Source organism: Petaurus breviceps, unplaced genomic scaffold, assembly GCF_028583685.1.
Source record: "Petaurus breviceps papuanus isolate PSGF00001 unplaced genomic scaffold, PetGlider_PUasm1.0 186, whole genome shotgun sequence".
Taxonomy (NCBI): domain Eukaryota; kingdom Metazoa; phylum Chordata; class Mammalia; order Diprotodontia; family Petauridae; genus Petaurus; species Petaurus breviceps.
In genome coordinates, this window is record NW_027185798.1 from 49,512,163 (window position 1) to 49,537,316 (window position 25,154).

The 25,154-nt window shown below is 39.4% G+C and overlaps 1 protein-coding gene across 1 annotated transcript in view; it reads left to right on the top strand.

Annotated features, from left to right (window-relative positions):
* Positions 1-25,154, top strand: part of VAV3 (vav guanine nucleotide exchange factor 3) — a 457,197-nt gene that overhangs the window by 279,611 nt on the left and 152,432 nt on the right. The window contains exons 16-17 of the mRNA XM_069090495.1: positions 16,737-16,838; positions 19,837-19,937. Coding sequence (XP_068946596.1) covers positions 16,737-16,838; positions 19,837-19,937 — 203 coding nt within the window. The remainder of the gene's footprint in view (positions 1-16,736; positions 16,839-19,836; positions 19,938-25,154) is intronic.

Sequence of the window (25,154 nt, forward strand, 5' to 3'; positions counted from 1 at the left end):
TTCCTTCCTTCCTTCCTTCCTTCCTTCCTTCCTTCCTTCCTTCCTTCTTTCCTTCCTTCCTGCTTTCCTTCCTCTCTTTCTTTCCCAGAACCCTGTGGTTTTATGAGTGAGCAACTCCCTTTACAATGCCTATCAGTACCTATTCTATAACTTACAGTCCTATATAGTCTTAGAGAGATGTCTGGGGCATTGAAAGACTTAGGTGATTTGCCCAGAATTCCATTACCAGCATGTGTCCAAGGTCCATGAACACAAGTCTTTCTGATACTGAAGCTATTTCTCTATCCACTGCATCTTAAGACAATAGATTTCACACCCATGGAATAACTGGAGAATGACTTGATGCTAACCTGTGTCATGGAATGTGATTGTAATAGGAGAAGGAAAAAATCAATATGGGCTTATCTTAGAATGGTTTGTGGAAGAGATGGGTATTCATTTAGGACATTGAAGGTCAGATAGGATTTAAATAGAGGGAAGCAAGAATAAGGATATGCCATTTGAGTGAGATCAGGATGAACAAAGGCACAGAGGAAGAATATTTAAGGAATGTGTTTGTAACAGAGAGTATACCGTTAGGGAAGAGGAAACGAGTTTGAGCTAATACTAAGGGCTACAATTACGGAAAATCTAAAAGCAAGACAGAGGAGTCTGGACTTGATATAACAGTCATATATTTAATAGGCATAATATCCTTACTGTTTCACCCTCCTTCCTTCTCAAGTGTGGGTTTGGCCCTTGGGCCTCCTTTCCTATTTTCCACCTTTTCTCCCTTAGTAATTTTATTCAGTCCTAAGGACTCAGTTGTCAGCTCTGCATATAATTTCCAAGTCTATATATTTCATTTCTTCCCTGGGTTCTAGTTCTGCTTGTGAAGATTGGTACCTCAGATTCAGTATATCCCAAATGTAACTCTTCTTTCCCCAAGAAATCTTCCCCTGCCCCTCTTCTTTCCTCCTCCCCCACCAGTTTTTACCTCTGTTGACTATCCTGCCATTCTCTTGGTCACTTGTCTTCAATTCTTCTCCGTCCCACCAATCCAGTCATTTGCCACGTCTCATAAATTCTCCCTCGGCAATGTTGCCATGGTCCTTCGTTACCTCTTGCCTATTCCATTGTAGTAACTTTCTAACTGTTCCCCTTTCTCCAAGTTTCTCCCTGACTAGCCTATCCTCCATAATGTTTCCAAAATAACCTTACAGATATCTGACCACATAACTCTCTTCTTCAAAAACCTACAGTGGCTCTCTCTGTTTCCTACTAACAAATACAAATTTCCCAGCCATCCTAGTCTTTAACTAAATGAAACTCCTTTTGGTTTTCTGACTTTATGATGGTGTCTTGCCTTCTTCGGACTCTCCCATGCCTGGGTTATTCTCTTCCCACTTTCCCTTTGTCGAAAGCTTCCTTTTAACGTCCAATTCGGGGGCATCTTTTGCATATTTTCTCCCTGCTCCTCCCAGCTAGTAATTCTCTCCCGTGCACCTATTGAAGGAACCATTGGAGAAAATTTTTGACAGATTACATAAAGGACATAAAAGAGGGAAGTGGCTTTCTAGCATATTATAGTGTTACCAGTACCACTGACTGTCTTATCTCTGGCACTTATCTGTGATTTTCCTTTGTAATCTCTAACTAGAATCATTCCCTCCAAGATTCTTGTATTGAGTTTTTATTTTTTGTTTCTTTTTAGCATCGTGTGCCTGGGATGGGTGCTCAGGGACAAGGTTGTATAGTGGAAGAATATCAACATGTCTGCCCTTCTCATGGAATTGTTCACATTTGTGTTTTGGAAAGAGCCATTTTAGTTATACTACTCAATAGGCTTTTGACTTCACCTGGATCTTAAAAGTATTTCAAAATGAAGAGACTATAGAATAGAGAGTCTCAAATCACAGGGCAATTTGGAACTCATTGATAAGCCATCCAGGAAAGAGAATGCCTTGTAGAATATCTCTGAGGTTCTATCATATATTCACTCGTAAAAAATAATCTAGCAGGGGCAGAGAGTGATAGAAAGTGAATTTAAAACTCCATTGGTAAAAAAAAAAAAAGACAGAATAGCAAATGCCAGCTTTTTATTCTCTGATATAAATAACACTGAGGCTCATCAATATTACTTCCCTAGCATCTCCTATCTGTCCCTTCCCCTCTCTTCCATTGCCCACACCAGAGTTCAGGCCCTGATAACTATTTCCCTGGCCTATACCAATAGCCTGCCATCTTGCATCCCAGTTATGTCTTTGTCTCTCTTCTCTCTTTCTCTCCCTCCTTCAGTCTTCACATTGCTGCTAAGTGATATAAGGAAAAAGATTTAATAATAGCTAATGATTTATATAGTGATTTAGCACTTTCAAGTATTTTATGAATGTTATCTTACTCGATCTTCACAACAATCCTGTAAGGTATATACTGTTATCCTCTCCACTTTATATGGGAGGCACTTGAGACAGAAGAGGTTGAATCACTTGCCTAGGGATACGTAGCCAGTAAGTGTCTGAATCAGGATTTGAACTCAGGTCTTCTTGACTTCTTGACTATGCATTGCACAACTTGGTTGCCTTAAATGCTTTAAGATTGGTCTACAAAGAGTATACAAGATGTACTGGAGGAGATGGGGGTAGGACAAACACTAGAAACTTATACCTGGGTTCTTCTATGTAGACCTTCTCAGACCATCTTCACTCTCAGAAATCTTCAGTTTTTCCCTATTACCAATTAGGAATTGAAGGAGCTCTGCAAAATCCTTACATTGACAGCTGCCATCAAAGGGCATGAATTAATTCATTTCTTGTTTCCTTCCCCATTCTGGATTATTCTGTTGAGTAAGGAATTCAGCATAAGAGAAAGATACAACATGCAAAGAACTTGGATTTTTAAAAAAAATATGGAAAGCCCTCAAAATTTTATTCAGATTCACCACAGATTGCAAAGGGGAAATCCTTACAAGACCTGTAAGAATTCCTCTCATATTCTCCTCTCGTCTCTGGTTATTGCTTTGTAGCAGAATCGTTTCCATATGCTTCCAAAACATATGAATTTAACATCCAACTTCCCTATAGCAGCATAATTTAAAATGTGCTATAACAACTTAAATTCAGAGTGCCAGCTCAGTGTTCATCATTCATAACCATAGCATCTTTGGTATTTAAAATTCAATACACCATCATATATGTAGATATATCGGGACCTTGAGATGAGTGAATTCAAGATTTCTTTGAACCTTGCTTTCCCTTGCCTAGGGGAGGTGCACATTGTCAGGTAATATTCTATTATGTTAATTAATCAATAGATATTTATTAAGTGCTTACCATATAGCAGGCACTGTGTAAAACTCTGGGGATACAAAAAGAGGCAAAAGACAGTTATTCCTTCTAACTTCCCTGTTTCAGTTATCATTCTTCCAGTTATTCAGATTTGCAGCCTTGGAACCAGCCTTGATTCTTCTCTCTATATTTAATCAATTGCTATGTCCTGTCAAGTCTGCTTCCAAAATATTGCTCCCATTTGTCCCCTTCTCTCCTCTCTCTTAAAATTTTTTTTCCCCAGAATTTATTTATTTTTAGTTTTCAACATTCATTTCCACAAGATTTTGAGTTCCAGATTTTCTCATCTGTCCCCTACCCCCTACCCCAAGATGATAAGCATATTGATTATCTCTTCCCCCAGTCTGCCCTCTCTTATATACCATGTTTCCCCGATAATAAGACATTGTCTTATTAATTTTTTTGGACAGAAAAACACCAGAGGGCTTATTTTCAGGGGAGGGCTTATTTTAATGAACATTGACAGCAATTTTAATAAACAGGTAAATGTGAACAAAAAAATGTACCTTTATTCAATAAGCAAATCACTGGGGAAGAACAGGATGACGCGCTCACTGCTGCAGCTCTGATTGGATGCAGCTTGGAGTGCAGCGTGCGTTTCACGGGGGGGGGGAACGGTGCATACAGAGGGTACCGCAATCTCAATAGGGCTTATTTTCGGGGGAGGGCTTATTTTAGAGGAATCTTACACAGTAAGGGGAGGGCTTATTTTTGGGATAGGTCTTATTATCGGGGAAACACAGTACCTCTATCTCTCCCTTATGGCCTCCCCCTTACTTTCTTATAGGGCAAAATGAATTTCTGTACCCCATTGCCTACATATCTTATTTCCCGGTTCCATGTAACAACAATTTTTTAATATTTGTTTTTAAAACTTTGAGTTCCAGATTCTCTCCATTCTAACCTCCTCACCCAATTCAATACAGATTATACGTGTGTAGTTATACAAAACATTTCCATAGTCTTGTGAAAGACTAACAATGTTTCCTTCCATCCAATCCCACCCCCCATTTATTCTACTTTCTCCTTTGACCCTGTCCCTTTTCAAAAATGTTTGCTTCTGACTATCCCCTCCCCCAATCTGCCCACCCTTCTATCATCACCCCCCTCTTATCCCCTCTCCCCGTACTTTCCTGTAGGGTAAGATACCCAGTTGAGTGTATGTGATTCCCTCCTTCAGCCAAATCTACTGAGAGTAAGGTTGACTCATTGCCGTTCACCTCCCTGCTCTTCCCCTCCATTGTAATAGCTTTCTCTTGCCTCTTTTATGTGAGATAATTTGTCCTATTCTATCTCTCCCTTTCTCCTTCTCTCAATATATTCCTCTCTCACCTCTTAATTTTATTTTTTAGATATCATCCCTTCAATCCTCTGCTTTGTCTATGTATACATATATACCTACCTATATATACACACATAGACCCACCTATATATATATATATATACACACATATATGTGTGTATACATATATATTCCCATCAACTATCCTAATGAGAAAAGTCTCATGAGTTACAAATATCGTCTTTTCATGTAGGAATGTAAACAGTTCAACTTTAATAAGTTCCTTATGATTTTTCTTTCCTGTTTACCTTTTCATGCTTCTCTTGCTTCTTGTATTTGAAATTCAAATTTTCTGTTCAACTCTGGTCTTTTCATCAAGAATGCTTGAAAGTCCTCTATTTCATTGAATATCCATATTTTCCCCTGAAATAGTATACTCAGTTTTGCTGGGTAGGTGAATCTTGGTTTTAATCTTAATTCCTTTGACCTCTGGAATATTATATTCCAAACCCTGCAATCCCTTGTGGCAGCAAGCACCCCAAGCGTCCTCAGGGTTTGCTGGTAACACAGGTTCTTAGATCTGCTTTGATAAAGGAAAGCAACTCAAAATGGGTTAACAAGCTTACTTTAATCAGTCAAACATGTATTGTTTACCTAGTTTAGGGGAAAAGGTCAGCACCCCAAACTTCAGAATACACAGACAGAATTATCAAGTCAGAGAAACAGATCAAGTAGACAGATTTCCAAACTGTCTAACCATTATATCCATACCAAATCAACATCTGGGTTTCAACATCTGGGTTTTTCAAAGCCGAGGAGGGGCTCTCAACAATGGCTTCCCAGAATCCAGATCAAATCACAGAACACTTCTCAAAGTGAGCCCCAAAACAAAGCTGCACATCAGGACTTATATAGCCTTCTCCTGGCTCAGAGAATGTAACCTTATTGACTCACTGGCCAATCAAGAAGTATCTACTGAAAAACAAGCCTCCCACCCCAGGCTCCAGGTGCACTTTAGCCTAGGGGCAGGGAAGATCTTAAAAATTTACATTCCCATTACATCCCTTAATGTAGAAACTTCTAGAACTTGTGTTATCCTGATTGTGTTTCCACAATACTCAAATTGTTTCTTCCTGACTGCTTGTAATATTTTCTCCTTGACCTGGGAACTCCAGAATTTGGCTATAATATTCCTAGGAGTTTTCTTTTTGGGATCTTTTTCAAGAGGTGATCAGTGAATTCTTTCAATTTCTATTTTACCCTCTGGTTCTAGAATATCAGGGCAGTTTTCCCTGATAATTTCTTGAAAAATTATATCTAGGCCCTTTTTTTCATCATGGCTTTCATGTAGTCCAATAATTTTTAATTATCGCTCCTGGATCTGTTTTGCAGGTTAGTGGTTTTTCCAGTGAGGTACTTCACATTGCCTTCTATTTTTTTTCATTCTTTTGGATCTGTTTTATAACATTTTGATTTCTCATAAAGTCATTAGCTTCCATTTGTTCCAGTCTAATTTTGAAGGGATTATTTTCTTCAGTGAGCTTTTGAACTTCCTTTGCCATCTGGCCAATTTGGCTTTATAAAGGCATTCTTCTCCTCGTTGGCTTTTTGGACTTCTTTTGCCATTTGAGTTAGTCTATTTTTTAAGGTATTATTTTCTTTAGTATTTTTTTGGGTCTTCCTTAGCAAGCTATTGACTTGTTTTTCATGATTTTCTTGCATCATTCTCATTTCTCTTCCCATTTTTTCCTCTGCTTCTCTTAACTTGATTTTCAAAATTCTTCTTGAGTTCCTCCATGGCCTGTGACCAATTCATATTTTTCTTGGAGGCTTTTGATGCAGGAGTTTTGACTTTGTTGTCTTCTTCTGGTTCCATGTTTTGATCTTCTTTGTTGCCAAAGAACTATTTTATAGTCTGATTTCTCTTCCTCTGTTTGCTCATCTTATCAGCCAATTACATGACTTTTGAGCTCTTTGTCATGGTAGAACTCTGTTTCCAGAATGGAGAGTAATGTGTCCCAAATTTCTTGGGTTTTGTGCAGCTGTTGTCAGAGCCTCTTCTGGGTATCTGCCTCAGAACTGTGAGGAGGACTGCCTCTCCACAGCCTCAGCAAGTTCTGCCAAACCAGTGAGTACTTCTCCTCACCCCAGAACTGCCACCTAAGACTGTGACCCAGATCCAGGCAGTGCAAAACAGGAGAATCCTGCCTCAGTGCCAGCAAAGAGATTCCTTCAATTGCCCTCTGGTCAGCTGCTTGGTCCCCCCACTATCTATGGGCCTGGAACTCTGGAAGCCGCTACCCTGCTGTTACCTCTGCCACCCCAGGGCCAGGGGTCGGACTGTGCTCTTCTCTCGCCCAGGTCCAACAGAGTTTCCCCACTGACCTTTTATTTTCTCTTTGGCATTTATGAGTCGAGAACTCTGGAAACTGCCACAGCTGCCAGTGATTCAGTCCCCTGAGGTCTGCTCTGGCTGGTCTGTGCTGACAAGACCCACATGGTACTGTGCTCTGTTCCCAGCCTGGTGCAATAGACACTTCCTTTTGGTTTGCCAGGCTGACTTCAGCTGGATGTGTATTTCACTGTCATTTTGTGGTCTATGTAGCTCTAAAATTTGTTTAGAATCATTTTTTACAGGTATTGGAGATAATTGGTGATGAGCTCAAGTTAGTTCCAGGTTTCTCTTCTATCTTCCTCTCCTCTCTTATAGTCTCTATTCTAGTTTGGACCCTCATGTCTTCTCTGTCAGCTGGACTTATTAATTTGGTTGCCCTGGCTTTGGTCTCTTTCCTCTTCAATCCATCCTTCCTAATTGCCAAATTGATAGTTCTAAATTACAAATCTAATCACTCAATTCCTCTCCCCCCTCCCCCCATGATCAATTGATCTTTATTGCCTCTAGGATGAAATACAAATTTCTCTAGTTACCATTTAAAATCTGTGCAGTTTAGTATCCGCCTACCTTTGGAATTTTATTTCACATTATACATTCCCCATTCCTGCACTCTCCACTGTAGTCAAGCCAATTAGCTATTTGTTCTTTTTACACACATCATGTCTTCTATCTTGGTTCCTTTGCACAAATGCTCCCACATGATTGAACTGAATTCTGTCTTCACTCCACAGACCTCAGAATGACTGATTTTCCAGTTCTTTTCAAAGCACAGGGATGAAGTAATAGAATGGGAGAGAACATTCCAAGCATGGGTGCTGATTTACCATGGAATCATGCATTTGGAGACACATTTGTCGCCAAATTAAGGAAGTCAAATGGTGGGAGAAATCGAGATCTCCCAGAGCCTATCCATCAACCTTGGAGGGGAGGCCAAGGAGGAGTCAAGTACCCAGCTCAGCAACACAGTTATGGTCACAGGCAGGGTCATGTTGGGGACCTTGTTTGTTCTTCTCATGCTCCATGGGGAGGAACTTTGAGTTTGGCAAAAGGGGAAAACAAGCTAGGAACAAGAGCTCTTCCAAAATGGGATGTGTTAGGGGGTTGCTTTAAGGTACCTGAGGCGTCTCTGGGGTGGTGTCTGTGGCAGAGTGGGCACAGTGATGCACTGAGAAAGACCTCTGGAGTGCCTATGCCCTAAGGCTAAAGAGCTGTCCAGGTAGTTCAGACTAGAGTGTGTTTGGTGCCTGTCAATCCAGGAGCCTTGGCACCAGGGAGCTCAGCCTTTCCCCCTCCAGCTGAGCCTCCTCTAGCCCTGGACCACCCCCAAGGGCTCCAGCTCAAGATTCGCAGTTTTTCTGGACATTGTGGACCACACTGGTTTCTCCTTACCCACTCCTTATCTTGCCTTTCCATTTGATCAGAAAGCATTTACTATTCACTTTTCAAGTGCTGGGCATTCTGCCAAGTACTGGTGTGTGTGTGTGTGGGGGGGGGGGCGGGGGCTAAAAAACAAAATAGATCCAGCCCTCAAGGACCTTCAGAGACATCTTCTTTTTGTATGTGTGTGTGAGAGTTCTTCTCATTCTCCCAGTGATCATCACTCCCTCCCTCTAGATACTAGTTAAATGTCCTATGCACTTTGAATATTCTTATATATGTAAATATTCTATCCCCTTAGCAGTGATTCTTTCCTTCTTGTTGAGGCTTTTCTAGTAGGTACACAATTTCAGAGGACCAACCATTCAGCTCCAAAGGAGTGACTAAAGCACAGCAAGGTTGTTGAGATAGAAATGAATAAGACCACAGTGCCTAGAGTGAGGGACAGAATAGTCCTAGTCTATTCTTATATATGTATACCATACACACACACACACACACACACACACACATACATTTACACGCACATCCTACATTGGAGTATTGTGTTTAATTCTGGGCCCCACATTTTAGGAAGGATATTAACAAATATCCAAAGGAGAGCAAACGGGATGATGAGGGAATGGGGGACCATGACACATGAAAATAGTTTAAAGGAATTGGGAATTTAAAGTTTGGAGAAGGAAAGGCTTAGAAAGGATGTGACAGCTGAGAGGTAATGTGGTATAGTAGTAGCTGGAGAGGTGGGCCTGGACTCTGGAAGAATTAGGTCTAATGCCTCATATAGTTAATGGCTAGGTGAGCTTTCTGAACCTATTTTCTCATCTGTAAAATGGTGTTAATTACGTCTATAGTGCTTACCTTATAAGTTTTTGTGGAGTTCATTTAAACATTCATAAGCATTAACTATATGCAATGAACTGTTCTATGTGCTTGGTTGCTTTTTAAGGACAAAAACAAAAGTCACTGTTCTCAGGGAACTTACTATTGAAGGGAGAAATATCATATTTGTAAAAAGTTAAGTATTAAATGTATACAAAGTAATTTTCTAGGGGCCATGCCTAATAGAATGGGGCTTCCAGAGGGCCCAAAGAAATGATAGAATAGGGACCTGAGAGAGATGGTACCACCATGGATGGCTATCAAGGATCTGGGAGGGGCAGCCTTTTGCCTGAAATAATTCATGTAAAGCAATTTGCACATGTTTAAAGCAATGAATGTATGTAGATAGATAGGCAACAGACATTTGCTAGGTACCTGCTGTATGCCATGCTAAGCTCACAGCACACAAAATAAAACAATCTCCATCCTCAAGGAATCAGGAAAGGCCTTGTATAAGAGGTGGTGTTTGAACTAGCTCTGAAGGAGTTTAGGGCTTCGGAAAGGCAGAAGTGAGGAGGAGATGGATTTCAGGCATGAGGGACAGTCTGTGTAAAAGGTACAGAGAAAGGACTCAGAATGCAATGTGTGAGGGACAGTAGGTAGTTCATTTGACTGAACCCTAGAGTGCTCAAGTAGAATGAAGCACAGTGAACCTAGAAAGATAAACTAGAGCCACATTGAGTAGAAATGCATACACCAAACAAAGGAGTTTCTATTTGGTTCTTGGGGCTATAAGGAACCCATGGAGCTATTTGAGTTGGGGAATGTCCTGGTCAGACCTATCCTTTGGAAATAATGCTTTGGCAGCTATCTGGAGGATAAATTGGAGAGGAGAGAGACTGTAGGCCTTTGTTAGGAGGCAATATGGAGAAAGGTGACTAGGGTGTGACCTAGGGTGATGGTCAAATGAGTAGAGGAAAGGGGTAGATGCCTGTGAGAAGTGTGCTGTGGAAGCAGACTTGACAACTGAATGGAAAAGGGGGGGGGGTGAGAGGCAAGGAAGGGCTGAGAATGAATCGGAGGTTACAAACATGCGTGACTTGTGTTGCCTTCAACAGATAAAGGAAAGTGAGGAAGAGGAGCAAGTTTGGGGGAAATTTAATGAGTTCTGTTTGAATTGTGTTGAGTTTGGGTTGTTTATAGGGCCTGCAGTTGGAAATGGTTGGAAATGTCTCATAGGCAGTTTGTGACATGAAACTAGAGTGGGTAAATAGGGCTGAACAGAAGATGAAAGCTGGACCCATGGGAACAAATGGAATGAGAGACATAGCTCAGCCTTGGGGGGGGGAGGAGGGGATGAGTGAGAGAGAAAGAGAGAGGCAGAGAGAAAGACAGAGGGAGACAGAGAGAGAAACAGAGAGACAGAGAGAGGGAGAGACAGAAAGAAAAAGAGAGAGAGAAACAGAGAAAAAGAAAGAAGCAGAGAGACAGAGACAGAGAGAGAGCAAGACAGAGGGACAGAGATAGACAGAGACAGAGGCTGAAAAGGTGTCCAGGAAGAGAGTATGATAAAGCATCAAAAGTTACTAAGGAGGCCAAGTGGATTTGAGGATTGAGAAAAAAAAGACGGTCAGATTTGACCAGAAGAGATCTTTGGTAAATCCTGGGAGATCAGTTGCAGTTGAGTGATGAGGTTAAAAGGAAGATTACAAGGGACTGAGAAGGGAGTGGGAGGAGGGGAGGTGGAGGCACCGAGTGTGGAAAGCTTCTTTCTAGGAGTTTGGCTGTGAATGAAAGGCGAAAGAGAGGGAAATAGATTGTTTTCCAAAGGGTTGAGGGTATATCAATTTGTGTCACTTGATTTTTGTCATTCCCTTTTTCTTCCCCCAAACTTGAATCACTTTCGATAATGATGATGATGATAACCCACCATGACCAAAAAACATCACATATAGGATACACTTTGCAAACCTTAAAGTGCAATATAAATGTGGGTTATTTTTTACTTTTTTTGAAACACTATCTCATCTATTCTCATTTAATCCTTGCCATGACCTCAATGAAAGACGGGTTGTGAGGATGATTCTTACTGTTTTATAAATGATGAAATTGAATCTTTGATTAAGCAACTTGCCTATGGCCATACAGATGGTAGGTGTCAGAGGCGGGGTTCATGCCTGGCTGTCTCCTCACTCTAAATCCTTTATTCTTTCCACAAAACCATGCTGCCCTAACAGAGAAGATTATTGACAGATGAGGGAACTGAAGAATGGATTAGTTAGGTCATTTCCCTTCAGTCACAGAGACGGATGTTGTTGTTCAATTGTGTCCAACTCTTCAGGATGCCATTAGGGATTTTCTTGGCAAAGATATTGGAGTGGTTTGCCATTTCCTTCTCCAACTCATTTTACAGTTGAGGAAACTGAGGCAAACAGGGTTAAGTGACTTGCCCAGTGTCACACAGCTACTAAATACCTGAGGCCAGATTGGAACTCAGGAAGAGGGAGGAGTCTCCCTGGCTTCAGGCCCATTATCAATGCCTCTTAGTTGTCCTGAGGCAGTCTAAAGTCTAGGTATTCTAACTCCCTTGAGATACTTTTCCTCTCCTCCCCCCAATTTTAAACTAACTACATATTCAATTCACCTTCCACTTAATTCTACCATTTGTTTGATATGCATCTGAAATTCAGTGAAGGATGTGCATTTAAAATGATTACAAAGTCTATGTTGAATGAAGTAAAATTAGCACATTATGCAACAGAAAATATCATTTCCAATGCTAAATATGATGGTAATCTTTTTATTAGTGTTTTGAAAGTGTTTATTCATTTCCCTTCATAAAAGAGAGTGCATAGACCTATACTTGATCTGGAATTTGAAAAATAATGTCTAGACAAGACTTGTAAATTCCTTTCCTATCATTTTTGTTCTTTTTCTGACTCCTTAGTTCCTTGGGAATCAGTCAAGATTTACCTTGTGAAGTCTGTGTTCTTAAACCCAGATTCATTCAAGCAAGGCTTCTTTGTTGTACAACTGGTGTCTTCTTAATATCTGGTAGTGTAGATGATTAGTTAGTTGGCTTTGCTTGTCAGTCATAGTTCACACACACACACACACACACACACGGAAACAAAAGATTTCAACAAATTTGCTTAAAGATTTTAATGAAAGAAAAAACTGTATATCTTGTATTTAGATGCCTTTCATGTCAACATATGAGTATTTAAAAAAAAAAAAATTGGCCTCTTCTTAGAAAATGCTTACCCACAAAAAAGGAAAGAAAAAACCAAGCAAACATTTTAGCATTCTAGTATTCCCATATGTAAACTCTGTAAGTCTTCATGAGGCACTTAGGCTCTAAGTATGGAACTGTTAAGGTCATTGAACATCACTCTTTCCTGAGTGGAGATTTCCCAATGTCATTGGTTCCTCAATAACAAGAAACCCTGATGGGTACCTTCCATTACTCCTCAATTGACTAATGGGACAGTTGTTTTAAGAGTATAAGAAATAGTGAATTAGGCCACACCCATTGTCAGTTGAACCAAATAGGACTACATCTAATTTTCTTTCTATTGTAACATTGCCACTATAAATTTACCACTACTTTATGTTATAACATCCATCCTACTTAGGCTGGAATTTGCTCTGCCCATGTAACTTCATTTTGCTCTCCTCTTCCATGTGAGATGCTACTTCTTTACCTTTCTATTAGCCTACTTCCTACCTATAGTCATCCTTCAGGTCCCAACCCACATCTTACCCATGAAGCTTCAGTTGGCTACTCAAGCCCTCATTGTCTTTCTCTGAGCTCCTGCTGTCCTCACAGTCTATTTAATGCACCTTAGGAAAGAGACCTACAAAATTTAGGAGAGTAAAATTTGGAGTCAGAGTCCCTGAGTTCAAATCCCAGTTTTGCCACTTTCTGCCTGTGTGATGTTGGGCAATTCACATCAGTCCTGTGGGCTTCTGTTTCCTCATCTATAAAGTGAAAATTTGGTTTCTAAGATTCTTTCCAATTCTAAATCTGTGATTCTCTGTTGTCATAGATTTGTTATTATTTTATGAATGTTAGATAATCAGTGGACAGGACACATATTCCATAGGTATCTATGCTATGTCAGAAAAATGAGAAGCCCCCAAGCCACTGAGTAGATCCCTGGTATCAGCTTCACAGGTAGACATGAAGAAAATTATGAAGTATGGGCAGACAGGATGGGTAACAGTCTGTATTAGTGGAGAGAGTATTTCCATCAATGAGAAAGCGTATTCTTGGATGTATTGGTGTTCTCTTTTCTCTAGTTAAAAAATTGTTAGGGCAGGGACTGTGTATTACCCTTCCTTTATGTCTCTTACATATCAGAGCACAGTGTAGAATACATAGGAAATGCCCTTATAAATATGTTTAATGATTGGATGACATGAATAATTGCCTGGTTTAAATGACCCCATTGGGGGTTTTTCTTGGCAAAGATACTGGATTGGTTTTCTGTTTGCTTCTGTAGCTCATTTTACATATGGGGAAACTGAGGTAATAAGGGTTAAGTGACTTGTAAAGGGCCACATATCTAATAAGTGCCTGAAGTCAAATTTGAACTCAGGTCTTCCTGACTCCAAGTGCTTTGCTTTATTCTTGGTGCCACCTAAATGCTTCCCATGCAGAGGAGATGGAAGATAATGATATTGTTAGAGGAATATTACTGTATTTCTAGTCCCAGGAATTGGAGCTTTGGATTGAGTCAGACAACCTGGGTTTGAATCCTGATTCTATGACACACTAGCTGTGTGTCATGGAAAAGTTTTTTGTTTTTTTAACCACTCAGTGCTTCAGTTCTTTGTCCATATTGTGTTGTTGTTTCTGAGTTAAAGTAATGTCCAATTCTTTGTGACCCTATTTGGTTTTTTTTTTTGGCAAAGATCCTGGAGTGGTTTTCCATTTCCTTCTTCAGCTCATTTTACAGATGAGGAAACAGAGGCAAACAGGGTTAAGTGACTTGCCCTGGGTCACACAGTTCGCAAGTATCTGAGTCAGATTTGAACTCATGAAGATGAGTCTTCCTGACTCCAGGCCAGGCACTCTCCACTGCACCACATGACCACCCCATCTATATTGTGAGGGAGTGGTATTAGACAGCCTTGATAGTCTCCTGCAGTTCTGAATCTCTAACCCTGTAAATAATCTTTAAGCAAAATTTCAAGAACAGGATCCCCTTTCGCCTTCAGTTTCAAGAATATCTAAGATAATTTTATATTCCTTGAATGCCACTGTCTGATCCGCACACTTAACTATTATGGGCATGCACACCAAGTACTTTATATATGAATTAGTACGCAGGAGTAAATAGCCAAGAATATTTCTCAGGCTCTTTTCTCTGACTCCTACAAAGCATTCATGATCACCTCCTTCCCAACTGGGTGTCAGTGTGAAACTTAATGGATGCAATCTCCAATCCGTGATCCAGGTCACTGATGAAACAATTAAATGGCAGTGTGCCAAGGACCAATTCTATTTGTTTTATATTCCCAGTATGACCCTAAGAGAGGTCATTTAATATGTTTCTCAGGCAGCCTTTTCAAAACAGGAGGAATGCTTACTCATCTGGGATAGACTTTTCAGGTGGGCCTGCTTAAAGGCTTCTTCTTCTTTTTTTTTTTTTTTTGTCAAAGACCTGAGCTGATGAATCCTTCAATCTCCCAGGACTCAAGTCCTTCTTTGACATTTTATACAATTCTGTACACCTAATACTCCGAGAAATGAACAGCAACCTTTTTTCGGCAGAGGAAATAGGTTTTGATGACCTTTCTAATATAGTGGCCCATGGTAATTGAGGTAGGAACTGAGTGTTCTCTGAATGAACTCAAGGGATTCCCACTTGGAAGCCTGGATCTTTGCTCCAACTTTTCCTTCCCAAGGAGAAACTCTGTAATTTGTAATTAACAACATAATGAGGAGCCTTTGCAAATGGCCCCATGTTCGGCTGTGCAGAGGAATGTGTGAACGAGAGCAGAAAAAGAAGGAAAACCCCAGTTGGCTTTAAAAGTCGGTAACATTTTTAGCACACTCATATTCCACAGGCAGATTAGAAGGCTGACCTGTCTGACACTTCTGCATCACTCCCTGCTATTCCAATTGCCTCTTTGAATGCTTTTTCTCAAGCCTTTTCTTAGCACCTCTGAGATTGTTCTGGTGCTTTCCATCAGGGTACTGGGCTCTGTGTTGTTCAGAGAATTGCTATATTACATGAAGGGGATGGGAGAGAGGGAGGGAATTCAACCTACTCAGCGTCTCAGACTTTTCTCTTGAGGTCTCGGAAGCTATATTAGTCTTGGGTAACTTTACCTTAGCTTTGTGTGCATGACTTTGTGTTTTAAAAAGACATTTCTTTTATTTCTATATCCATCTTCTGTATCAAAATAGTCAATTGTTTATCTATCAGTTAGCTAATTTATTTTGATAGATCCTCAGATTTTATTGATATAGGGAACCTCCCATTAAGGAAAATTCCTCTACTAATGCAGATTGGCATCTCCTTTGAAATTTATAGTCTGAGTTGCCTGGGGCATTGAGAGATTAAGTGATTTGTCCAGAGTCCCATAGCCAGTATTTAGGACTTGAAACCACCTTTTCCTGACTCAGGTCCCAGCTTTCTCTGTTCGAAGTGCCTTGCAACTTCTCATGTTGAAATCAAGTTAGAGAAAATATAATCAAGAAATAAAACCCCATATACCTATCTCAGCATCTCGAGTAGTTTCTGTACTTTGACTCCTTATGCAGGTAAAAGTTCTTTGTCCCCATACTTCTAGGATCTGTTTAATATACTTCATCTGTTTAAACCTTACCTCTCATGATCCTGGGTGATCTCATGATGCCTGGGGGACTGTGGGCAAACCACTAGTCCTTCTTGGGTCTCAGTTTTCTCAACTTAAAAATGAGAGAATTGGACTGGATGGCTTCTGGTGAGCCTTGCAGACTTCCAGAGATGATCCTAGGTTTCTAAAATGAATGATGGAAAGACTTTTAGATATTTTAATTCATATGTATACTAGGAGATGAGCTCCATGGAAACAGAACCCCCCACTCAGATGGTTTATATTTAAGTAATGTGGTTATGAAGAAATAATTAACTAACAGCATGAATACCCACTGGTTTTCCCTTGTCCCCTTCAGGTGGGCTGCATTGACCTACATAGTCCTCAGTTAAAGTTTCTTGCAAACACTGACCTCTGGGAAATGATTAGCTCATCCCTAGGAAGTGGAATGTTTGATATATTATGTTGTCTGATCTTGTCTGTGGCCTCTAACATTTCTGTGTTTTGTTTTTTTAATTAAAAAAAATTAGCAACTATAGTTTCCAAGATTGGGCTTTTAATGCAAGGTTTTTTTTTTTTCTTTTTTAAAGTATGTAGTTATATAAGAGGCCTTCTTGAACTAAAAGGCACTAGTATAGTGCCTTTGGGATTTAAGCTTTTGGTGGTATGTTGATGCTTTAAGTCACAAAACTTCCTCATCAGATTATTTTCTTGCTTTTTATAGATCTAACATAAGGCCAGACTATGCAGACTCCAACTTTCATGACTTCAAAATGCACACCTTCACGAGGGTTACATCCTGTAAAGTCTGCCAGATGCTCCTGAGGTAAGTGTTGTTCCACACCTGGCTGGAGCCAAGCATAGTACGCTTTTGGAAACTGAAGCTCTCTGGGAGTTTGCAAGGATGATGGATCTGCTTTGCCACGTTTGTCCACACTCTTTCCATCTTCCCATGCTACTAGAAATCTTTTTTCTCACCAGGACATGTTGCCACCCTTTGCAGTGCTAGAGACTCTTTTCTCAGACCCTGTAAGGTACTACTTAAAGAGGAAGAGGAGGAGGCAGCATTCTCTCTCTCTCTCTCTCTCTCTCTCTTTTTGGAGAGGGGAAGGTAGGGCAGTTGGGGTTAAGTGACTTGCCCAAGGTCACACGGCTAGTTTTAAGTGTCTTAAGGCCAGATTTGAACTCAGGTCCTCCTGACTCCAGGGCTGGTGCTCTATTCCTAGCCACCCCGAGGGAGCATTCTCTTTATCCCTACTTCCCAAATGCTCTGTGCTACCATCATCCAACAATGTGTTTTCCTTTGAGGATCAATCATTCTGACTTTATCACTCAGCCAGATTTGTTACAGTCATCTACCAACCTTAGAGTTATTCTCTTCTTTTTCAAGGGGTTCAGGATGACGTGTGGTTGTTTTTCCACCCTGACCCTAGTCTTCACACATGAGGATATTAACATTTTGATGTTCCTTCCAAAGCCTGGTTTCCCACTTATCAGCCTCTTAAACTCCCATGACCTCCTTCTTCCTTCTGCCTCAGTCATTTGCAGAGATGGCCATGCCCTTGATGTGTCTGGATCAGGGATGGCCCCACTCACACTTGTTTTATTGCCATAACAGAGAACACTCTGCCATAATAGAGAATACTCTGAATTCCTCTCTTAACTACAAGCTGCTGTCCTTTGATTTTCTTTTTCTGGCTCACACCTTCTACACCTATTCCTCATTCTCACTGACACCTCTAGGTCCTCCAGCCCACCCTGTTCTCCCAGTTTGTCATCCTTTCTTTGGCCTCCCTTCTTAGTCTTGACTTCATACTTAGGCAACTCAACCATTTGCTACCTTTGAATCCCTTGTCCCCGTTTTCTGTTGCCAGACATGCCTTGTGAAACAGTAATGTTAGGTTAAACCCACCAAGCACCTTCTGGGTTTTTGTGTACACATTATTGAATGCTCCTGGAGAAAGTCACACAGTAGTTCCAGTTTGGTTCCCTTTGAATTTAGGATATTTAATCTCACCTTGGCACTCGATGCTGCCCAGTAATCTTTGACCTGGATTTACTCCTTCACACTTTACATTGCTCCAGAAGGAGATCTTGCTTCTTACTTTATTGATCCTCTTCCACAATGAAGGACAGACAACAACAATGATTTAGAAAACAGGGGTCAGTTGTCACTGGAACTCTCTTCTCTACTCCATACTCAGTATCTGTTTTCACCATGCTCCATTCTCTTCTCCCTTGCTCCATTCTCTGATGAAGAGGTAGTCCTTTCCTTTGCCAGGCCTAATCCTTCCACTTGTTCTCTTGATCCATCATCTCCCAATACCTGTGTAAGCAGGCCTATTCAGTCATTCCCCCTCTCCCTCTAATCTTTAGTATCTCATCCACTGCCATGTACAAACATGCCCAGGTCTCTCCCATCCTTAAAAACCCTTCCCTTACATCATCATTATATCTTTCTTCTTTCACAAACTCCTAGAAAAAAGTATACTTTATATACTTGTTGCCTCAATTTCTGAACTTTCAGTGGTGCACAATTGTCTATCAGGCAAAATATAAACTCTTGCTTCAGATATTCTAGTCCCTCCACAATCTGACTCCAATATGCCTTTACAGATTTATCTGATGCTAATCTTATGTACTCCATATTCCAGTTAAAATACTCCCATTCTTGTCTGGAAATCTACTATCTTTGTGTCTTTGCTGAGACTATTTCCAGTGGCTTAAATGAGCTCTTTCTTTCCCACTATCTCCATGCTTAAGTCATTCACTTCCTTTAGATCTTAAATCAGATGCCACCTTCTCCATAAAGCTTTTTTGACTCCTCTATCTTGAGTGAAAATGTTCTACACCATAGACTTTTGCCTGATTTGCTCATGCATATATTCTGCTTTCCTTCCCTGTCCCCATTAAATTAACACAGTGTCTGTGTGTTGTCCACCTTTGAATTTTCAGTGTCCAACAACGAGTTAAATTTGGTAGGAACATTGACTTAACACTCTAGTTCTTGTTCCTGAACAATCTTGACTCACTCTCTCCTCTCTGTTTTCTCTTTCTTTGTCTTTTCTTGTAATATTTCATTGATGCTATTTTTTATTGCTATCATTTCTTCATGATTCTCTCCTGTAAAAGAACCCCGCCCCCCACCTCCCACCTTGTAACAAGTACAGTTAAACAAAATAACTCGATGCTTTGGTCATGTCGGAAAATGTACGCCTCATTCCACATCTATAATCTGCTACCATTTTGTCAAGTGAAATCATGATTGGTTATTATGTTGATCAGAATTCTGAACCTTTGCATTGTCGTTTTTTCTTAAATTATTTTCATTATCATGTAAATGGTTCTGCTAATTTTATTCAGAAGTGGTTGGTATATGTTTTCCTAATTGTCTCTGAATTTCTCATAATTCTCAGAGAATTGTGAATTTGCTCATATTTAATCTTATAAATTAATATTCCATTGCATTTAAACACCATTTGATTATCCATTTCCCAATAGGAGGGCACCCCCTTTTTTTCTGGACCCTTCCTACTACAAAAAACCTAGTGTTTTTCTAAGGGACAGTCCCCTCTGCTTTTAGTGTCATTGGATTATGGGCCTATGAATGATAACTCTTGGTCAAAGAGTATACTGAATTTACTGACTTTTTTTCTAATTCCAAAATGATATTAGTTCCTCAAAACTTTCAGTTAGGTTTTCTCTTCATTCTGGAAATGATTTTGAATAAGACCAACATTAATTTCTTTCATTTATTCTAATGATTTTATATATAGAGAGAATTTATCACCTTTAATGTATCACTCTCTAATTTTACTTTTCAGAGGAACATTTTATCAAGGCTATTTATGTTTCAAGTGTGGCGCCAGAGCACACAAAGAATGTTTAGGAAGATTAGACAATTGTGGCAGAGTTAATTCAGGTGGTAAGTCATTTTTATTGTTGTGATACTGTTTTTAATTAGGACATAAACCTTGCTAAACATAATTAAGGCTTAATTTACCCCTAATTTGTGTTTATTGTAACATATATGCTTTTGAAACTACCATTTATAAGCACAATTAGAAGAAAGCTTAAAATTCATGTGACTTATCCTTGTTAAATTAAATGTTAGAGAGAAAAAGAAAAAAAAAAGCTACTAGAAGATATGTTAGTACCTCTCCTACCTTGTAGCCTTATTTTACCACACATCATTTTCTTCTAAGTAGAAAAAAGATTATTCTTTCTTTAGCATCTGTCTTTCCATCCATTTTGATGGCTTAATCATTGGTGTATCCAAGTGTTAGATTTCTCTAACATGCTCCTAGATGGGCAGTCCTTCTATTTGGTTGCCAAGGGCAAAAATTATATGTAGACTAATTCATGAATTAATGAATTCAACACACACACACACACACACACACACACATTAAAGGCTTAATCACTGGTGCATTGGATTATTAGATTTCTCCCAAATCCTTCCAGATGATTGGGGGCAGTCCTTCTATTTGGTTGCCAGGGGCAAAAATCATATGTAGACTAATTCATGAATTAATGAATTGAATTAATTTATCTTTTTCCAACATCAAAGACATAGATTGCATTTTTGACAATCTTATTTTAAAACTTTGCCCTGGTTAAAAAAAAAGGAATGTCACATTCCTGTTACATGAGACAGACAAGGGGCACATAGGCTCTCAGGATCTTTTGGTTTGCTTGCAATTATGCATTCAGCAGGCTTTTATCTCTCATCGCCCCTCCTGGATTCTCTTAACTCTCTGCCTTCTCTTTCTTTTCTTGTCTCTTTCTTCTTTCTCTTTTTTCTTCTCTCTTGTTGTCTTTTTCCCCTGAGTTTCTCTGTTTTATCAATAAATCCTTTCAAAATCAGTCAACGTTTTTGAACACAAGCAAGTGAACTTTAACCACTTGAGTTCAAAAGGCAGCCGTGTCAAACTTGGATTTTCCCCAAGGAATCAATGGACATTGAATTATTTGGGATAAAGTGAAGAGCAGAATAGAGAATATGAGCTCATTTTAGATTCATTTAGGTTCGGATAATGGGACACTTGTTACGGGTAGAGGAGCGAATTATTTTGGCCCTTGGAAATTAAATTTTAATGTTCGTATCATAAGGAACTACTTAATTTCCAACAACTCACAAGGAAGATAGTATTAAATGATAGACATTTGTGGTGTAGTAGAAAGAGTACTTAGATTAGGAGTCAAGAGAGATGAGCTCCATTTGGACTCTGTTACTAACTGTGCGACTTTATGCAAGTAATGTAATCTGTTTCAACTTTAGTTTTCTGACGTGCAAAAATGAGGACATCGGGCCAGTAGTAGAATGTAAGTGACATAAGGGTAAAGGCTATTTAGACTATTTTAGTTTTTTGTCTTTGTATCTCTAAAGTCTGACCCATAGTGAGCACTTCACAAATGCTTGTTGATTGATTAGTTTTTTAATTGTATTTTCTAAGGATTTAATTTTTTTTTGAGGGAGAAGGAGAGAATCTGGATCTGTAGTTGAATCAGTGTAGGAATTTATTCCAGGAGTGCAGACTCAACAATTTTATTGTATTTAAAAAAAAATGTTTTTGGAGGGGGGAAGGTAGGGCAGCTGGGGTCAAGTGACTTGCCCAAGGTCACACGGCTAGTTTTTGTGTTAAGTGTCTGAGGCCAGATTTGAACACAGGTTCTCCTGATTCCAGGGCTGTTGCTCTATTCACTGTACCACCTAGCCACCACAACAATTTCATTGTTAATTTAGAGTCTTAGTGAGCAGACCGGGGGCACTCAGGGGGTAAGTGTCATACCTATGGACACAGAACTATTAAATGTCAGAGGAAGAACTTGAATTCTCCATATCTTCCCACCTCTTAGCTCACTCTTTGTCTGCTGCACAATGCTACTGTTTCATAGGTAATTATTTTTGATCTGGAACCTTTTTTTTTAAATTGATATTTTATGTAGTCTTATTTTTAAGTGTATTTTTCATAGATTAGAAAAATATGAATCTTAACTTTCTCGATACAAAATTCTATTCAATTAAATTTAGCAAACATTTATTTAATTCTTGATATTTACAAGACATTGGGCTAGGTACTGAAGTGAAAGGCCAGTTGTTAATTCTATGTAAGAATTAGAAGCAGATGAAATGTAAATTAAAAATAAAATTAAAAACCCTCAAAATCAAAGCTAATAAATAGTGAAACATACTTTTGGATTTTGCTTTCTCTACACTTGTTCTCCATTGCTAAGCTATTGTCAGTTTGAGCCCATACTTGGACACTGTGTGTATTGGAGGGAGAATGACCTAATGAGTGAATATTATATTTTAATTATTCTTGCTTTTGTATTCTATTGATTAAATGATATGACATGGTTATTTTATTCTTGCTTTTGACCTCTCACTAAATATTTTATGTTTAAGAATTAATGACATCGTTGTGGGTGCTTTATGCAAATGGGAAGCATACCAGTAGGGGCTCAGAAGCTACAGTAACCACAGTGGAATAACATGACACTTAGAGTGAGTTTAGCAATATGGTCACCTGTAGCAGCAAGCACCCCAGTATCCCCAGGGTGGCTGCCAACACAGGTTCTTAGATCTTCTTTTCTAAAGGAAAGCAACTCAAAATGGGTTAACAGTCTTGCTTTAGTCAATCAAACATATCATTTTCCTAGTTCAGGGGAAAAATTCAGCACCCTGAGCTTCAGAGTATACAGAGAGAAGTTACAAGTAGACAGAGAAACATTTCAGCAGACAGGCCTCCAACTGTCTGATCATTACATTCATACCTAGTCAGTTATCAGAGAGGGAAGCATCAACATCTGGGTTTTCAAAGCTGGGGGGCTCGATGGCTGCCCAGAGTCTCATCCGGTCAAATCACACAACTATTCTCAAAGTGAGCCCCAAAATAAAGCCTCACATCAGGGTTTATATAGCCTTCTCCTGGCTCAGAGAATGTAACCTCTTGACCCACTGCCCAGTCAAAAAGCATTCCCGAAAACTAAGCCTTCCACCATAGGCTCCAGGTGCACTTGAGCCTATCATAGGTCTTAGGGGCAGGGAAAGTCTTAAATTCAGATTCCCATAACATCACCTCATTATAGAAATACCTCTATTCATCTGAACTGTAGTGATAGCCTTCTGGTGGATATCCCTGGCTCAAGTTTCTCCCCAGTCCTCTACTCAGCAGTCAAATTTACCTTCCAAAGTGTAGGTCTTAAAATGTTCCCCTTCTACTTAATAAACTTCAGTGGCTGTCTACCACCTCCAGCATCAAAAATAAAATCCTTTCTTTTTGGCATTATGAATGCTTTATTATTGTCCCCACCCAAATGGCAAAGGACTTTGTAATGAGATATAATGAGACTACTTCAATACTTCAAAACATGTGCTTTCTTTGATATGGATATTCCCTCTACTGGTCCAGATTGCAACCCCACTAACTACAAGGGGGTAGATATTCTTGTGGAGTTGTAGGCAAAAAAAAATGTATCACTCTATGCCAACCTGGAGATGAATCTCTCTGGACTAAGCCAAGTTAATCCTTGGACAGTAGCTATACTATTAATCATTGCATTTGTCCTTTGACACTTTTCAGAGTTTATACTCTGTTTTTATAACCTTTAGGGACCCGGTGGCATCTCCACTTCACCATAAGGATTCAGAGTAGAATTTCAGTGGAAGGTGGCACAGTGGAGAGGGCACTGGACCTGGAAATATGGAAGGATCCGAGTTTTAAAATCTGGTCTCAGACTCTTATTAGCTGGGTGACCATGGGCAAGTCACTTAACCTCTGTTTCTAACAGTTTCCTCATCTGTAAAATGGGTAAAATAATACCATTTACCATTCAGGGTTATTATAAAATGAGTTAATATTTGTAAAGCACATTAAGGTACTATATAAATGCTAATTATTATTATTTTTTTTAGCTATTATGGAAGGTGACGGATCTAATACTGTGAAAATAAATTTTGAATAATAAAATATGAGGATTAATTTTGAAAATGCCTCAATGTTTTCCATGTGAGAAAGGGAAAGTAAAATGACTTAAAAAAATCACTGATCTTTTTCCTGGAAATTTTTTTTTCCTGATTAGATCCTGTATGTAAAAACTAATTCCTCATAACTCATATCAGTCTTTTTAAGAGACACAAGGTATGGTAATATACAGCTTGTAATCTCTGGTAGACTGAGGCTAATGGATTCCTTGAGTTGCTACAGTTCTAATCTGGGCAAGATAGGGAGCCTTAATATTAAAAAAAAAGCACAGATTTATAAACTTGGAACACTTCAAACTTAATAAGTTAAAAAAAATAACTTGAAAGATGCATTCCCTCTTTATTGGAGTAACCAAGCCTAGACAGTCCAGAAACTGGGTTATGAGTAGCTGTCATGTTTCCTAGGGAAATAAACATCTTTAAAGTTGTTAAGAAACATTTATTAAGCCAGGTACTGTGCTAAAGTGTTATGTTTACATGAGGTTTTCTAACTTGATCCTAGAAGGTTTGAGCAATAGGTTATTGAAATGACAGCAAATACATCTACATACGCAAATGACTTTGGACCCCTGAGTCCCATTATGATCTACATGACGATTTTTCAAGTTTGGAGTGCTAAAGATAGAGGGTTTGGTCAAATAGCAAGGACAGTGTATTTCAGTAGCTATCTTAGCAGAATTTTGAACTGGAGAGAAAAACAAAAGAAAATAGGGATGCTATTCTCCTCTCCCTTCCCCCACATCCTTCCTTCACCTTGATCCTTTTCTCTGTTTTCATTATTCACTCATTTCCCCTGGGGAATGGGCTTGAGATGGCAAAGGGCATCTTGCTCTGTACCCCTCATCTGAATGTCCTTTACTATAGAATTGACAATATATGGCTAGCTCAAAGCATTGCCAGTTTTTTCCTCCCCAGAGGTACTTAGGAGTAACAGTTAAACCTTCTGGGAAGGTTGAGCCTTTTTGGCAAAGGAAAAATGAAGGAGAAGTCTAGCTATTTACAGTTATAAACCTCACACTACAGAAGGCAGCTGGGAATGACCTTTGAGAGGCAGTGCTGCCCAGTGGACTTGAACTGAAAGAATCTGGATGCAAATTCCACCCTGATAGTGCCCAAGGGACCTTCAGGAAGTCATTTAATTTTATTGGGCCCCAG